This window comes from Emiliania huxleyi (genome assembly GCF_000372725.1).
Source record: "Emiliania huxleyi CCMP1516 unplaced genomic scaffold EMIHUscaffold_32, whole genome shotgun sequence".
NCBI lineage: Eukaryota > Haptophyta > Isochrysidales > Noelaerhabdaceae > Emiliania > Emiliania huxleyi.
In genome coordinates, this window is record NW_005199601.1 from 66,783 (window position 1) to 83,614 (window position 16,832).

The 16,832-nt window shown below is 65.7% G+C and overlaps 5 protein-coding genes across 5 annotated transcripts in view; 3 read left to right on the forward strand and 2 right to left on the reverse strand.

Annotated features, from left to right (window-relative positions):
• Nucleotides 1-7: 7 nt before the first annotated feature.
• On the forward strand, nt 8-1,344 carry EMIHUDRAFT_463727 (hypothetical protein; the record flags this gene model as incomplete). Its single annotated transcript, XM_005773997.1, has 2 exons — nt 8-657; nt 725-1,344. 2 exons carry the CDS (start codon nt 8-10, stop codon nt 1,065-1,067), a joined length of 993 nt encoding a protein of 330 aa, XP_005774054.1. The 3' UTR covers nt 1,068-1,344.
• A 2,613-nt stretch (nt 1,345-3,957) lies between these two features.
• On the reverse strand, nt 3,958-7,318 carry EMIHUDRAFT_450775 (hypothetical protein). The gene is made up of 8 exons (XM_005773998.1): nt 6,876-7,318; nt 6,642-6,807; nt 6,252-6,575; nt 5,762-6,130; nt 5,471-5,578; nt 5,192-5,386; nt 4,871-5,062; nt 3,958-4,689 (listed from the first exon to the last, which is right to left on the reverse strand). The coding sequence occupies exons 1-8, from the start codon at nt 7,133-7,135 to the stop codon at nt 4,651-4,653; spliced, it is 1,653 nt and encodes a 550-aa protein (XP_005774055.1). The 5' UTR covers nt 7,136-7,318; the 3' UTR covers nt 3,958-4,650.
• A 2,079-nt stretch (nt 7,319-9,397) lies between these two features.
• Nucleotides 9,398-10,141, forward strand: EMIHUDRAFT_207577 (hypothetical protein; the record flags this gene model as incomplete). Its single annotated transcript, XM_005773999.1, has 4 exons — nt 9,398-9,447; nt 9,570-9,642; nt 9,717-9,775; nt 10,054-10,141. The coding sequence occupies 4 exons, from the start codon at nt 9,398-9,400 to the stop codon at nt 10,139-10,141; spliced, it is 270 nt and encodes an 89-aa protein (XP_005774056.1).
• Nucleotides 10,142-13,973: 3,832 nt separating this feature from the next.
• On the reverse strand, nt 13,974-14,684 carry EMIHUDRAFT_207579 (hypothetical protein; the record flags this gene model as incomplete). Its single annotated transcript, XM_005774000.1, has 1 exon — nt 13,974-14,684. The coding sequence occupies one exon, from the start codon at nt 14,682-14,684 to the stop codon at nt 13,974-13,976; it is 711 nt and encodes a 236-aa protein (XP_005774057.1).
• A 2,011-nt stretch (nt 14,685-16,695) lies between these two features.
• Nucleotides 16,696-16,832, forward strand: part of EMIHUDRAFT_207581 (hypothetical protein) — a gene marked incomplete at both ends in the record, with an annotated part of 2,195 nt that continues 2,058 nt past the window's right edge. The window contains one exon of the mRNA XM_005774001.1: nt 16,696-16,794. Within this exon, the coding sequence (XP_005774058.1) occupies nt 16,696-16,794 (99 nt within the window). The remainder of the gene's footprint in view (nt 16,795-16,832) is intronic.

The following is a 16,832-nucleotide window of genomic DNA, read 5'->3' on the forward strand; positions in this document are numbered from 1 at the left end:
GCTCGACATGCTCGCGCCGTACTTCTCCTCGGTGGCTTGGACGCCCGAGGTGAAGGCCGCGATGTTCACCGAGATGGACAAGGACGCGGGCGGATCGGTGTGCGCCGACGAGTTCTACGAGTGGATGATTGAGAGCGCGCAGCTCGAGGTGTCGGCGGAGGGCGTCACGAAGATGCGCCAGCGCGAGGAGCGGTTGAAGATCTCCACCGGCGACGTGCCGGCGCACCTGATGGAGATCATCGAGGAGTCGGGCGCGAAGACGATCGAGCAGAAGGTGACGCACGCGCTCCACTCGGGCTTCGACCGCACGATCGCCGACCACTTCATCTCGTGCTACCTCCTCCTGAAGGAGTGGGGATGCCAGGAAGACGTCTGCGTCGCGGGCCTCCTCCACGCGTCGTACCGCCGCGGCGACGGCCTCCAGGCGGTGAAGCCGGCGGAGATGCGGCCGGTGTGGCAGAAGAAGCTCGGCGCCGGCGCTGAGGAGCTCATCTACCTCTTCCCCTCGGCGCACAAGACGGCGTACGCGTCGGACGGGCTGCTCCACGCGCCGCTCGGCTCGACGATCTCCTTCCCCGACCTCCTCGACGACGGGAAGACGATCACGATCGACGACGCGCAGCGCGCGGCGCTCGCCGAGCTCGAGGTCGTCAACAGGTGCAGGCCGGCCACCGCCCGCGCCACCGCCGCCGCCTTCTCACCGCCCGTGCGCGCGCGAACGCAGCCACGACCAAAACTTCCTCTGCAACGACGACCCGGTGCAGAACCTGTGGCAGTTCTATCAGCACGTGACGATCATGCCGCTGCTCTCGGCGGGCGCGGCGGCGACGATCAAGACCTTCCAGCAACGGGCCTTCTGCGCGGGCGTGGACTGCTCCGACATCGTCAAGTGGCACGAGGGGCGCTTCGGCGAGGCGGGGCCCGACGCCAAGTGGCAGAAGCACATCGAGATGTTCAAGCCGGGCGGCCGGTACTACGACATCGAGAAGATTTTGCTGTCGTTCGTCGACGAGGACGGCTACACGGGCGACGGGTGCGACGCGTTGCCGTCCTACGAGAAGAAGTAGGGGTGCGTCTCGCATCACGGGTGGGAGTGGGCAGGGAGGCGTCGGCGACATGTTACGGCGGAATAGCGAATACGGCGGAGTGGGCAGGGCCAGCATGTGGTGACGCCTCTAGGGATGCTCAACCGCCCCACGCCACGCCGCTTGCGGCGGTCCTTGGTGTCTGCTGTCTGGGGAGTGATCTGTCGGCGGTCAGTACGACCGATCAGGTTGGAGTTTTCTGATGGTTGGAGGGTCTATCTGTGTGTACTCCTCGAGATCTCTCCAAATCTGCCCTCTAACCAACCGTAACCATTCGGTAAGTTGGTCCTAGCTGAGACTAGCGGAGCCGGAGCCCCGTTTCCGCACTGCTGCGCGGCGCACGGTGCCTCCGGGGGGCCCCGCGCCGGCCCAGAGAGTGAGGGCCGGCACGCGGGCTCCGCCGACGCTCTCGCAACGCGGGTCGCGCCGCGCGCCTCCCGGACGAAGCGTGTTGGTGCGCGACGGCGATCCTCGCCTGCGGGGAGCGGAGCACACGCGTCGGATGGCGAGGGCAGCACAAATATTGCACTCATGTCCCAGTATGGCAGCAGCCGGACGGGTTGGGTGGCGTGAGGGCAGGGTGGTGAGGATGATCCACAGATCTCGCTGAAAATGGCCGTGTCCTTCCCGGGGGAGGCAGGCGAGCACGCACCTCGCGTCCGAGCGCGAGTCGACGAGTGGTCGCCGAGAGATCGCCGAACCACGTTTCGAGTGCGCGCGCACACAGCACAGCTGCGGGTTGTAACTCGACTGCCGATCGCGCGTGCGGGATGTAAATGCAGCTCGCTGGCGCCAGTGCACGGTGGCAGGGACTGGAGGCTCGGCCGAAGGGGAAGAGCAGTCCTCAATCGTCACGTGGAGGTCGCTGGGCTGGATCCATCGAACTGCCACACACCTGGAGCGGAGGCACATCAGGTCTTGCGGCACGCTCTCCGACAGATGCATGCCTTTTGAGCAAGCCCACGCGCCTCCACCGTCGCGTAGTATGCCAGCGGCACGCCGGTACGCCGACGAGTCGTGCGCGCTCGGCAGTAATCGGCGTTGAGACTGCCTAGCGCGCACATCGAGAGCGGCGAGTTGTGTTGCCGCGAGGAATCCTGCTCGAAGATGGGGTCCGAGCGGCGCCTGATCGCATGGGATGGATCAGTGGGGCTATCACGTGGGTACTAGGCCTGCTCAGTCAGGAGTTGGCGAGTGTGTGGGAGATTCACGCCCGTCGCTCAACGTCTGTTGAAAAACTGTTCGCTGAGCAAGCTCACGGTCGAGCGGGCTTGACGCGCGCTTCAGGATAGCAAGAGGCGTGCCCACTCCCCTGAGGAGCGTGCGGGCACGCCTGGGAATCGATGTGGAGCGACCATGGACTGGGATGACAGCCGGCGAAGCGCTGCCAAAGCGTCCGATTCGGCGCTGCAGCTTCACGGCGGAGGCTGTGAAGTCGCGGCATCGAGTTCAACCTGAGCGCACGCACGCACCGTGCTGGGGAGGAGTTGGCCTGCGAGCGGCGAGCGCTCCCGAGCGCGCGGCGCCCCGTTCTGGCCATCTTGCGCTTTACCACCACAAAATCGCCTCCATTTTGCGCGCCTCCGGTGTGGCAGGTCTAGCCGGGCCCGATTCGTGGTACTTTTGATGTTTGCGCGCCGGATCTCGACTCCGCCGTACTGCGGTGCGTCCCAAAGCAAAACTTGTGGCAGAGGGGCCAGATTGGCCGATTTATAACGACGAGACAGCGTCTGAAGGCTATTTTGCCGCGACACCGATACGCGGTTGAGGGCCCGCGGTTGTGGCTAGTGGAGGGTGCTGTACAATCCGAGGGCGTTCCCATGGCCTCACGGGCCCGGTCGACGATCGTGGCTAGAAAAATCAAAAAGTACCATCCGTGGGGGCGAGATTTTTAACTGTCTAGCTCGATTTTGACCCAGGACTAGACAGAACGGCCCCAAATCGGCCCGGAACCGACCCGTGGGCCCGTCTGCCGCACCCAGCTCCGCCGGGAGGGGCGCGCGCCGTTCCCCGCGGCTCGGGCGGGCCACGCAGACGCGGCGGGAGAGCTTCCCGTGCCCTGTGAGAGCCGCCACACCGCCTCAAATAGGTCCCAAAGTGGGGTTTGCCTCAGGTGTTGTCACTTGAGCCTCTATGATTCGTAGACCATCTGCGCAGCGCCTCGGAGAGGCGCGCAGGAGGCGCGCTTTGTACTCGGGTTTGGATGGTAGCGGGGGGCCCCGCCGGAGGCTGGTTACTGATCATCTGTCTCGCGTCCACCCATACCGCGTTGGTGTCCAGTCCGAGCCTGGCTGTTCTTCACCTTCCTACGGGGTGTGGACCCTGAGTTGGACAGGGGTTGTGCGCTGGGCCCTCCTGCTCGGCTCCAGCCAGTAGACAAGTCTTGTCATCAACAGAGTAGAAGGATCTGACCTCGGGGCCGATGTGACCAAGCGCTGGTAGCGTGGTTTAACCTCACACCCACGGTCTCACAGTGTGCCGGCAGTCGTCGAGCAGTGTCGCTCACACAAGCCGCAGCACAAGTGACTGAGGGCCAGTGAGGGCGAGCCCATCGCTGTCACAGCTGTGGCAGCCGCACAGTAGGCTGTGCCAACTGTGCAGAGCGTGTGAGCAGCAGAGGAGCTGCTCTCCAAGCTTCAGGCGCAAAGAGATGCGTGCCACCGAAAGCGCTGTCGAGGTTCGCCGAGCGCGGCGAAATCCGGGGACGCCGTCACCGACGAGCGCGTTGGACTTTTCACTCCGGACAAAGACGGGGACACGGCGGACGGTGCGGGGTGTGTCCCCGTCATAGCGGCGAGGCGCGGGACCGTCTGTGGCGAGGTGGGTCGCGTCCCCGGATTTTGTTCACGGGCCACACCCTTCACATGTACATGTTTTAGGTGTATTGTTGGCAAAACATGTACTCTAACCTACGGCTTTAACCTAGAACGGACAAGGGGGGCGGGCGTCGTCGTCCCTCGCAACCAGCTAGGGCCTGTGGGCCCTGGGGGCCCTGGGGGATCCCGCGTGACGTGTTTGACAGAATTTGACTTAATGGATTATGCAAATTAAAACAGACGCCCACTGAGGAGCCTCCTGGCCCGACGGCAGGCCGAACATGTGGGACATCACTTACGGGTCCTCACACCTCAGTCTCTGATCTATCTCTCCCCCCCTCCGCTACCGCTAGGCGCATAAGGCGCAGACGCGCCACTCTCTGATCGGCGCGCTCTCTTTCTGGTGGGCGGGCGCGAGGCGCATGCCTCGTCACCCTCCCCCGCTACCCAGCCTCTCTCTACCCTACTCTCTCTACCCAGCCTCTCTCGACATGAGCTCCACCTACTCCGCCTCTGCCCTCGCAACATGACCTACCCCGCTCTCTCTGCCATCGCAACATGGGCTTGCCTACCCCGCCTCTGCCCTCTCGACATTGCCTCGCCGCTTGTGCAAAGTGCGCGCGCCTCGGCAGGCAGCGTGCCGAGGCAGCGCAGTCTGCGGGAGCGCCTCGATGCCGCGCCGTCTCGGCGCGCCCCCCCGCGGCGCATGTCGAACCCTCGAGGATGCTCCGCGGGCGTGCGCCGCCTCCTCAGGCGCTGCCATACGCGCCCATCTCGTACCGCGGCAGCTTGTGCCGCTCCGACCGGTCGTGCCCTCCCCGCTCGCCCCACCCCTCGCCCGCCCGCTCGCCCTCCGATCCGCGCCGGTCGCCGCGCGCGCCGTAGGCGGAGCGGCCGCGGCTGGCGCTGTCGCGGTGCCGGCTGTCACGCGGCCGGCTGTCATGTAGATGATGAGCCTTCGGCGCGAACTTCCCACCACCCCAATGCCGAGGACGCCGCGACACCCATTGCGACACCAGTGCTAGTGGCGGTGGCGGCAACGCGGGACGCGAGGGGCGACAAGCCATTCTCGCCCGGGAGGGTGCGGCACAGGTGCTGAAGCGGTGTCTTGGCGCGCTTCCGACTTTGTGTCGACTCGCCGACGCCGCACTCGCATAGGGACTGCGCGGTGGGTCGGGCAGGGGAGGCCACGGTTATCAGGCCGCGAGGCGTGTCTGACGCTCTCGCTGCCATCTCACGGGCGATCTCGGCGCAATCTCGGCGAGGCCTCGCCTCCTCGACAAGGCGCACGAACTGGGACGAGGAGAGGCCGCCACCGCTGTGCCGCACCAGCCTGCCTAGCCCCACCTGCTCCAACCCGCTCATGAGCTCCGCCTCATCGACTACGCCATCGCCGTTGACGTCGATCGCGTCAAAGTACCGCTGCAGCACCGGCCGCAGCGCGGCGCGGGCGGCGTCACCGCGCCCCGAGCGGATCAGGCTCGACTGCGAGAGAGTCCACTCCACCAGCTCCTCCGCGGGCGACACTTGCGGGCGCGCCCCCCGCCGTGAACTGGCTGAGGTGCCCACCCAGCCTGTGAGGCTCTCCTCTCTCAGGCTGTCCGGCCGCGCCGCCTGCGGCACCAACTCTCCGACGCCGTTCGCGAAATAGTCTGCGACGTCCGAAGGGTAGTGGCGCTGGGCGTCGAGATTGTGGCAGCCGCTCAAAACCAAGCACGTGCGGAAGCCGGCGGAGAGGCCTGGGGGGGAGGGGGGGGGGGTATGCCACGGTGCAGAGACGCCACGAGGGGTTAGTGCTCGAGCCGGCAGAGGCCACCGAGGCCATGATTTCAGGGTGCAATGTTTTGCTTACTACTACACGCGGAGCGCAGCGACGCCTGCGCGGATGTCGGTGTCGAAGCGGTCGCCCACCATGCAGATTGTGGACGGGTCTCCGTCGTGGCCCTGGGCGACGAGCATCTGCCGCGCCCGCTCCATCATGTACTCGCCGCCCCTGTTGCCGCCCTTGCCCGCGCACGCGACCGACTCGCTGCCCGCAGGGTACATCAGCGTGCGCATCATCCCGGCGAACATCCCGGGCCTATGTTTAGCCATTCGAGACGTGGTGAGAGGGTGTCGCTCGTTCATGTACAGTTGCTTGCTACTGCCGGGCCCGGGCAGCGGGAAGACGAGGCCGGGGTGGTCCGGGTCGACGGAGGGGTTGTACGCGTCGTCCGCTGTGTAGACGAGCTGCGCGCCGTGCGAGAGCAGGAAGCCTGCTCGAGGGTTAGGGTCGGGGGCGAGAGGGTGTGTGTGTGGGGGGGGGGGGGGGGGGCGTTAGAGCAGGCCGAAAGCCTGCAATCTTGATGACCTCGAAGCTCCAGTCCTTGGTCTCTGAGCCGGAGCCGCCCACCTCGCCGTCGTGAAAAAACACGACCCACACCGCCTTTGATGCAGTGTGCCGGCAGAGCGCCTGGTGCGCCGCCCACGCCTTGGCCTCGCCAGCCGACAGCGAGGTGCGCACGTCCCACGTCCCAACCAGCGCCGCGCCCTCGGCGCCGCCGCGCGAGAGGAGGTCCTCGCGCCACGTGCCGCTGCCGCCGGACACGACGAAGAGACGCGCGCCGCGGGGCACCTCCTTGAGCAGGTAGTCGACCTGTGTCTCCGCGGCGGTGAGGATGCACGAGAGGGGCACCTAAGGCAAGGTGTGGTAGACTTCGCAACTCCAGGGAGCCCCAGGACGGCATTCAAGGCGGCGCACCTTTTTCTCGCTGAGCTCAAACGGCGGCGAGCCGAACTTCTTCTGCACGCCGCCCGAATTCTTGGCGCCCGTGTTGGAGAGGAAGACGTGCGGCGTACGCGAGGCATTCAACCAGTCATAAAAGGCGGCGGCACCGGGGAGGAGGCCCTCGGGTTCGTACATCGTCCTATTCGGAGGGCCGTGAGTCCGAGAGGTGCCAATTGTGGCCTCCTCCGCCGCCCCACTGCGACTCTCCCGTCCAGGTCAATGAGGAAGCCACGGATGGGCGAGCGATCAGGGTACTCGGCCGGAGTCCCGGAACGGACAGGGGGCGCAGGAGCCCGCCCCCCGCCCCAAGGCCTCGCAACGATTGCGGAGGATGAGTATTCGGAGAGATAGTCGTGGTGCGCCCCGTCGCCCGCGCTCGGGCTCTGAGCCGCCGCACTTTCTCCCGCGCTGGCGGCGCAGCAGGGACTCGTGACGGTGTCCGGCATCCGCTGCGCCACGCTGAGCATCTGGATAATCTCGGTCAACTCGCTTATCGGCGCGTTCCCGGCGTTGACTGCCGAGATCAGCGCCTGGGCCGCCACGCGCAGCTGGTCTCGACTGTCTTCTCGCTGCGCCTGGTCCAACTGGTCCAATACTGGCTCGCTGCGCGTGCGAACGTGCCGACGAAAACTGGGAAGGGAGATGCGCCGCATGGAGGCACAAACAAGGTGAATTTGGAAAGTGACGAAGGGCGCCGTCCACAGCCATGGAACGCGCTGCGTTCGGTCCGCTTCGCGTGCGGCCACGCGCTGTACTGCGAGACGTGTGCGCCGCGCGTGCTGGAGCGCGACAGCAACTGCCCGGCCTGCCGCCAGCCGGCGCTGCCCATCGCCGCAACTGGGCGGCTGGTGGCGGCGCAGACGACGTTTGTCCACCAGCCGCCCTCGCGCCCCGCGCCCCAGGCTCAGCCCGTGGGCGCCACGGCGGCGGTCGGTGGGCGAGGCGGGCGAGGGGGGCGCAGTGGGCGAGGCGGGCGAGGGGGGCGTGGACGTGGCGGGCGCGGTGGGCGGGGCGGGCGGGGCGCGGGGCGCGGCGGCTCTGCTTAAAGCCGTAGTGTTGGTTTTAGTTCCTCTTTTACTTCCCATGGTTCATGACTCTCAGTACGACCAGACGTCGTGGTCAGGGCGCGAATACATGGATGCCGTTTGCGCTGCAGCGACTGTCGGTGCAGCTCTGGTGTCTGGACAGCGCTCGCGGACGAGGTTAGCGCGCCATTGCCCATTGGTGCACGGCGTCCTCACAGACACACAGAGCACAGCCTTGTTATGAGAAGAAAATACGTCCTATGGCGCTATGCGCTGGTCTGTGAGAGGTTGACATCACCGTTGTCAACGCCGTCGTAGCGACCAACAGGGTCCAAGACCTTGCGGCGAAGTACAACGGCTACAACGCACCAGTCGGAGGCATCAAGTGCCCCATTGACGGCTGCAACCACACCCTTCCCGGATCGGCGACACCTCGCCGAGCACTGCGCTGCCGCTCACCCATCCTCCGCCGACACCGACGATGCGCTAGCCGACCACGCTTTCCACCGATGCGACATCTGCAGCGGGGTGTTCTGCGTGCTCCCGCGACCAACCCAGAATGGGAACTCAGGCTGGCTGAACCATTGCACGAGCGGCGACATCACGCGCAGGACTGCTCACAAAGAATTGCAGATCGCGGCCAAGACGTGGAAGGAGGCGGAGAAACGAGCGCGGTCTGCGGTCGCCGCTCGCGCCAAGCCGGGCACCCTCGGCTCCTGCCTCCCCTGCTGCGCCCCCGCCCCCATCCCCGCCCCCGCCCCCTCTGGCAGCCCCCAAGGAGCCGCGCCGGCGCAATCGCCGACCCCCTCCGCCGCCCCTGGCGCACCCGCCCCCCGCCCCAATGACACGCACCGCCTCGTCGCCATCCCTGCCATCACCACGGGCGACAACCTCCTCTGCCTCCGCGGCATTGACATCGACGCCGACGTGCGGAGTCTTGGCGGCTGCCTCCGCGCACAGGAGATCCCACTCCACTCTGGCTTCCAGGCGGAACTCTTCGCGCCAGTCGTCGCTGCGCACGAGCACTTTGCCGAAGACGTGAATGGCGAGACGAACGGCCTCGCTTTCCTGTGCGCCGACCTCTACAACGCCGTCTTCTTCCGCTCGCACAGCGAGGTCGAGCCTCGCCCCGCGGACCAACTGCGCCATCGCGCAGCCGCGTGGGTGAGCGCCATCAACGATGGCACCGCCGTGCAGCTCTGGCGCGCCTTCGCGGACGAGGCGCGCCGCACTGCGAGCCGCTCCAACCCCGACGGCGACCTGTGCGAACTTGAGGACGAGCTCCTGCGGACCCGTGCTCGGACGGTCGAGGCTGAGCCACCGTCCGAGGAGGTAGGAAGGTAAGGTAAGGTAAGGTAAATTTCTCCACACACACAAAGTGGTGGGGCAAGGGGGGGCGACCCTCGCATCTCCACACCCGGACACGGGCAGGAGCCCCACGGCATTCAAAGTGCAGCATACTCTCTCCACCACGCTGGTCGTGTCGTCTCGTTCGTCTTCTTCCTCCCCCTCTGTGCGCCACTGGTGTCGCCGCCGCCGCCGTCGCTGTTTTGGCGCAGTACTTTTATTAGCGTCGCCATGACCCTCGTCGCTACTGGGACGGCCCTGAGCGTCCGCTCTCCGTGTCTGGCCGCTGCCGCTCTCACTGCCGCGGGCTCCTCGTGCGTTATGTCCGGTCCTTGTTGCGGCGGGGGCGCCTTCTCTATGATTCTCGTTATCTTCGCCGTTCGTGCGGTCCTGCGTCCCCTCGCTCGGTTGAGTACCCCCTGTATCGTGTTTTTGTTAGTATCGAGGTGTCGTGAGTTTTGGTCCTGATAAATTCGTGGCGCCCGCGGCGAGCCGAGCCAGGCCACGGCGCTCGGCCTGTTGAGAGAAGACCTTCCCGGACGGCAGTGACAATTTACCCGACATCAATCGTCGACGGCAAGCTCGAGAACTGCGCCTCCAAAGTCGCCCAGATTCGCCTCTCGCGGCGCGCTGAGTTAGTATCGCCGGTGCGCCAGCTGGCTCTGCTCCACAGCAGGGCATGCCTGACTGGCTCCTGCTAGCCGTGCGTCCTGGTGGCATCCATTGCCAGCTCAGGTAGCCTCAGGAGGTCGCCTCGCGCACGACGCGGCGTCGCACAGCACCGCTCCGCGTTACTACCGAGTTAGTATCGTCGACCCACAGAGGCTGCTTCTCTGTAGGTGGAGCCGACAAACGCCGGCTGGGTCGGCCCCGCCGGCCCCACCGCCGCCGCCGGGGCGGCGGCGGCCTCGGCGGACCATCCGGCGCGCCGCGCGCCCGACGGGGAGGTGTTCACCACTCCTGGCTCCTCACCCCGCCACGCCTTCGTGCGGACGCCGTGGCACCCACCTCAGGCGCCGCTCGGACTCGGTCGACGGCCGCCCAAGTGCTTGGCTCGTGCCCAGCCGACCGGCAGGCGACGCCCACTCACTGCTAGGCTAATCTCGGGCCTTCAAGCGGCGGTGTGGTGCCGTGAAGGGCACCGGGACCAAAACTACGATAGTTAGTACCGTGCGGGGGCAGTGCATTAATTCTGTCAAAAATCCAAATCTGCTCCGTGGAACTTATTGGGCTAGGATCATACGTCCGGGAGGCCCCCCTTGCGTGCCGTAACGATCGACAGTGCTGGTACCACTCTCTTCACGTTCACAGGTCGAATCAGGACCATAACTCCGATACAGGGGGTATCCTGAATACGTCACGTCTCGTATCAGGCGGCTGAGAAGGCGGCATGGGACGCGGCGCGCTGCCCTAGGTTTAGGGCGGCTTTGGACGCTATGCCGGAACAGGGGCCGGGATGTTGCGACGGAGGGCCGGAGCTATGGGCTGGCGCCACGACGTTGCAGGACACGGAGGGGTGGAAGGAGCTGGTGAAGGCGGGAAAGATTCTGCTCTTCGACGAGGATCGGGCGGTGGTGATGCGATATGCTCCTGGCGGGGGGCGCGGTCGAGGGCGCGGGGGTGGGTCGCGCAGTGCCCGCTGGCGGGGCAAGCGGCGAGGGGGTCGCCGGGGGGGTTGGGATGATGGGGATGGTCTTTTCGGCGAGCACTACGGTGCTCGCGGATTCGACTGTCCCCCCGATCGTGCCCACCTCCATGAGGACGACGGCGCCTTCTAAAGGTCCGTCGCAGGCTGCGCCTCTTTTGGTACCTGTGTCGAACCTGTGTGCTGTGCGAGAGCACTTGGAGCACTTGGAGCACTTGGAGAGACTTCGCCTTTTGAATTCTTTTCCTCGCGATGTTCACCCCGCCGCGCCGCCGCTCGCGCCGCCTCGCCCCCGCCGCCGCCGCCGCGCCCTCACCAAGCACTTCTCGGCCCGCCCGCCTCCTCGACCTCCCCACGGAACTCCTCGTGCGCGCCCTCTCTCGCTGCGACCCCGCCGACATCGCTCGCGTCGCGGCCGTTTCGCTGCTCTTCCACGCCTCGCTTGCGGCGGAGGGCATCCGCTTGTGGGCGCAAGAGCGCGGCTTCGAGCTGCCGGCGCAGCCAGAGGGCGAGGGCTGCGCCGTGCGGTGGCTGTGCTATTCGGCGCTGCTGCGCAAGGCCAACCCGCCGGCGAGGGCGGCCGCAGGATATTGGCACAGCGTCTTCATCGACGGCGAGGGGCGGCTCTCGTCGTGCGGCTCAGCGCCGTCTTATACTCCCGGGTTGCTCGGGCACGGCGAGGGTGTGACGCGGCTCAACACGCCGACCCGCCTCCCTTCTCCTCTTCTGGGCGGCGAGCGCGCCGTGAGCGTGTCGGCTGGAGGCGTGCATAGCCTCGCCCTCGCCGCTGACGGCAGCGTCTGGAGCTGGGGCGCAGGATACGATGGCAGGCCGGGCCACGGCGACACTCAGAACCAGCTGCTGCCGAAGAAGGTCGAGGCCTTGGCTGGGCAACGCGTCGTCGCTGTGTCGGCTGGAGCCCACCACAGCCTCGGCCTCACCGCCGGTGGCGCCGTCTGGAGCTGGGGCGGTGGAGGTGGGGGCAAGCTGGGCCACGGCAACACGCAGACCCAGCGGCAGCCGAAGAAGGTCGAGGCGTTGGCTGGGCAGCGCGTCGTCGCTGTGTCGGCTGGAGGCTTCCACAGCCTCGCCCTCACCGCCGACGGCGCCGTCTGGAGCTGGGGCAGTGGAGGCCAGCATGGCCACGGCGACGAGCAGTACCAGCAGCTGGAGCCGAGGAAGGTAATGGCCTTGGCTGGGCAGCGCGTTGTCGCTGTGTCGGCGGGAACATACCACAGCCTCGCCCGCACCGCCGACGGCAGCGTCTGGAGCTGGGGCCGTGGCAAGCTGGGCCACGGCGACCAGCAGGACCAGCTGCTGCCCAAGAAGGTCGAGGTCTTTGCTAACCAGCGCGTCATCGCAGTCTCGGCTGGTGAGCACCACAGCCTCGCCATCACCGCCGACGGCGCCGGCTGGAGCTGGGGCGATGGAGAGGATGGCCAGCTGGGCCACGGCGACTCGCGGAACCAGTTGCTGCCAAAGAAGGTCGAGGCCTTTGCTGGCCAACAACGCGTCGTCGCTGTCTCGGCAGGGGACGGCCACAGCCTCGCCCGCACCGCCGACGGCGCCGTCTTTACCTGGGGGGGGCGTGAGCGCGGCCGCCTAGGCCACGGAGAGGACCTGTCGAACCAGCTGCTGCCCAAGAAGATTGAGGTGTTGGAGCCGTGAGCTGTACGCCGGCCACACAAGGGCGTGTCGTCGCCGAGGCTGGCCTCTGGAGCCCCCGGCTGAGCTGCCGAATCCTCCCGGCTAATCCCCTGACCTGCCGCCTGAAACGGGACAACATTACACCACCTCATACACACTCCCCCCTCAGGGCTAAGCAGTGCGCAAGTCCACCCGAACTCTAGGCGAGGCATCGACCGCTCCTTTGGAATAGTGCCGTTAGTGGCTGCACTAGACGCCCATTAGATGGCGCGCGGCGCGGGCGGATGACTAGGGGAGAGAATGCGGAGAGACTAGCTCGCAGGTAGATGTGCTCAGCCAAGGGCAAGGGATGAGGGGAATGTGTCAGTGTGAGGGGTGCACCAACCGCAGAGCGTCATGTTTTGCCTTTGAAAACTGAACAGTTTTTTTTTCATCTTTCCCGCGGTCGTACTCCGCCTCGTACGCGTCGTACCTGACGGAAGGCTCCGAGAAGTCTCCGAGAAGTCTCGTGGGTAGTGTGGCACCACCCGCCTCGGCGTGGCCAATATGAGCAGGCTATGCATCGATGGCAAAGGAAACGACTCAGGCGGCAAGGGAGGCAAGGGAGGCAAGGGAGGCAAGGGAGGGAAGGGAGGCAAGGGAGGCAAGGGAGGCAAGGGAGGCAAGGGAGGCAAGGGAGGCAAGGGAGGCACCTTCTGCTTCGCTTGCGGCCAGCCCCGCCTAGGGTGAGGGGAGGTGCGGTCACCGTCCCCACCTTCTCCACACGGCGCGAGGGCTAGTCCATCACTCACGCCTCGATGTCGCGAGGCTGGAGCCCCCGGGGGCAATGCTCAAATCCGTGAGCAGTGAGCGTGAGTGTGTGCGCGCGTGCGTGTGCGCGCGCGTGTCTGTCTGTCCGTCTCTGTGTTGGCCTGCGCCGGCCGCCGCGTCGACCGCCCGCCTCCGCGCCGCCACCTCGCCCTCGCCGACCCCCTCCCACACGCCCACCGCCTCCTTGAAGAGTGCGCCTCTCGACGGCGGAACCCCGGCCCCAAGAAAAGAAACCGGACCTCAAAAAGAAATCGCGGTCGCGTCGAAGGGGCTAGCGCCTCCTGAAGAACAGGAGAGGTGTCCATCGGATAAGAGACAGGGGGGAGAGCTCCGCCCCGGAGGTCTGGGGGGACAGGCACATCTCTTCAGGATCTCGGCTCATCTCTCGGTAACGCTCTCGCACCGCGCGACGTCGCCGACGCGCCGCCCGCGCGCGTGACACAAACAAAAATCTCTCTCTCTCTCCAAACACCACAACAACACTCTGTTTTTCGCCTTCGATACATTCATACATCCCTGAGTGAGTGGGACTCGGTGCGTGAGTGAGCGACCACTCGGGCAAGCTCTGTCGATATAGCCCTACCCCTCCCAGCGCGCTAGCCCTATGGGACCCTGTGGAGCCCTCCCGACGCCGATCCGACGGGAGGAGCGTGGAGGGGGGTGGAGGGGTGGTGAGCCCTCAAGCTCTGTCGATATAGCCCTACCCCTCCCGCCGTTTTAGGGCCTACCCACCCGCTATGATGTTTAACACTTCTCACCATGCTTCTCACTTGCGCGATACACGTCACAACCACCATGATCATTTCGACAACAGGGTGCACACACACTCAGTCAGGTGACGGAGCACAGCCAGCCCACGACACAGTGGCGAGCCCTCGAAGTCTCGAGCACCTCGTGCTCCAGCAGCGGGGAGTGCATCAGCACGAGTGTGCCCGCCTCGGGCTGCACGTCCACCGGCGCGGGCTTAGCAAAGATACGCAGCGCGCCGCCCCAGTCCGGCCGCCACACAGGGTCGAGGTAGAGCAGCAAGCTGACCTCGCGGTGCTCGCCCGTCGGCGACGGCGCCGGCGGCGTGTCGCGGTGGCGCCGGTAGAAGCCACCCGCGGGGTAGTAGAGGTAGGCGAGGCTCGTCGCCTCGGTGTCGAGGGGCCGCGCTGTGCAGCCCGCGTCGAGCAGCTCGGCCCTAAGCGCCTCGGCCGTGCTGAGCAGGGCCAGCCGAGCGGCCGGCGCGCCGTGCAGCGAGAGTGGCGGCTCGTGGATCCACACCGAAGCTGCCCTCCTCAGCTCGGTCTTGAGCTCGACCGCCCAATCAGAGCTCTCGCTCTCTGCGACGCCGCCCACCCCGGCGGCGCGCGGCACTCCGGCCGCCTCCAACGCGAGGGCGTCCGCGAGCAGAGCAGCGGTGTCCGCAGCGCGCAGCCAACCGGGGACCACCGCATAGCCGAGCCGCTCGAGCGAGTAGAGCGCGGCCGCCGGCAGCGGTTGGCGGGGAAACGGAGCGCGCAACCGCGCCGCGCCGCGCCACGCGAGCTGTCGCAGCATGGAGTTCGCTGGGCTAAGAAACCTTTGCGATGCCGGCTGGAGCCGAGAAGGTGGCGTGGGCTCGTGACGGCCTGGGCTCGTGACGGCGAGGCGCGCAGCTAACTCTTCGCGGCCGGCCGTGACGGCCGCTGGCGAGAAGAATTTAACAAGCAGACTGCCTCACACAACATCGTCCTTACAAGATCCTGCTCGCGCAGGTGGGGACCCTGTCCTTCTCCCACCCCTTGTTTGGTGTGTCCGTTTTATTTATTTATTTATATACACTGGGCACGGGACTGGCGCGCACTGGCACTAACACAGGTAGGTGGAAGGACGGCTGGTGGGAGGTGCGGCTGCTCGAGCGCCGCCCCGCGACGGGCGAGGAGGAGCCGTCCTTCCTCGTCACCTCCGAGCGGTACGGCCAGCAGCGGTGGGTCGGCGCGGACGAGCTCCGGCCGCGCTGGGTCCTCGCCGGCTCCCTCTGGAGAGCCGAGGTTGGCGCCGAGCCCGCGCAGAACGGCGGTGCTGGCACGCCTGGGGCATGAGCCGCTTTTTGGCACTTGCATCGCGACAAGGTCACACGCGGACGCTCCAGCCTCTCAGCTCACCACCTCGCCTTCTCTGTCGCCCTCCTGGCCCAGGCCCATCAGTAGCACGTCTGAGCCGTCCCAGACCGCACTTATCTCGGGTCTGCAAGCTCACACCGGCTCGTGATGACACGGAGAGGGCTCGAGATGGCGCCCCGGTGGACCCCATCCGAGGCGATTGCGAGGGCTTTCCGGAGGCCATCACCGGCGCCACCGACCGTGAAATGTCCCGACCCGCAGCCCTCATGCACCAGGCGCATGGATGCAGTCATAATATGTAGGCCTTGTCTCCCGAAGTTTTGAGCAATAGCCGCAAACAGTGCTTTTCGGCAGTTCATCGCGACACGTCCAGGTGCCGACGTCGCGGCTTCCCAGCTCACCACCTCGCCTTTTCTGTCGCTCTCCTGGCCCAGGCCCATCAGTATCAAGTCTGATCTCTCCCAAACCGTCCTTATTTTGGGTGATGAAGCCCACTCTGGCTCATACCACGGCTCTTACGGCCTCACACACGCCTGTTTCACCCACAGACACCGCTGGCACGCACTCCCACTTCACACATGCTCAAACACAACCCCACCAAAGCACAGCCCTGATCAGAATTGGCATGGGCTACCACTTGGTGGCCCTGGTAGCCTCTGGCTCGCCACTGCACTCGGCTCCTCTGCAGCGGTCTCGCGCTCTCGCCACGACAGCACGCCGACGGCAAGCTTTGAGGTCCGTCTGGTGGACCTGCTGTCGCCACGGCCGCCGCGCACATGCAGCTCACACCAGATCTCGACACTGGGCTCGCTCAGCTTGGTTGTAGCAGCGTGTGTGAAGGATGCGCGGCCGAGCTGCTGGCGCTGCTACAGCGGCGCGAGAAGCAGGCAGCGGCGCGACACAGAGTCGGTCGAGTCTGGCCGTTCTCTCGACGCCGGCCGGCGAGGGTGGCGGCCTGTGGCCGGCTGGTGGGCGGAGAGCAGCCAGGAGGACTCAAGAGTAGCCAGCAACACCAAGCAACGGGTGAGCGCGCACATACAAGTCCGCCGAATTTAAGATTTTAGAGGCCGGCCGCAGGCCGGCGATTTTCAGATTTTAGACCAAGATTTTAGAGCTCTGGGGCGCATTTTCGCAAGATTTTAGCTGTCCGTTCACACATTTTCAAGATTTTAAGGCTAACGGACTCCCCGCCTTCAAATCTTAAATTCGGCTGACCTGTAGCTCTGAGAAAGAAAGAAAGAAATAACTCGCTTAGCGTGGGAAGAGAAAGTGGGGAGTCTCCCTCTACGTATCTCTTTAAAGAAAGAAAGAAAAAAACAGACAGCCCAAGGGTCTACGTATCTCTAAGAAAGAAAGAAAACACACAACCCAAGGGAGGGATCTACGTATCTCTTTTCTACGGTTGGTAAGGCTCAAAATTCTTTTGAGTGCTGTGTGGGAGCAAGAGGCGGCTGGACGAGGCCCAGATGGCTGCTTCAGCTGAAGACAACGAGAACCTCGTGCCCGTCACCGTCCTCACCGGCTTCCTTGGGAGCGGGAAGACCACCCTGCTCAACCACATCCTGGTGGCTACGCCGCCCTCCCTCCCACCACCTCGCACACG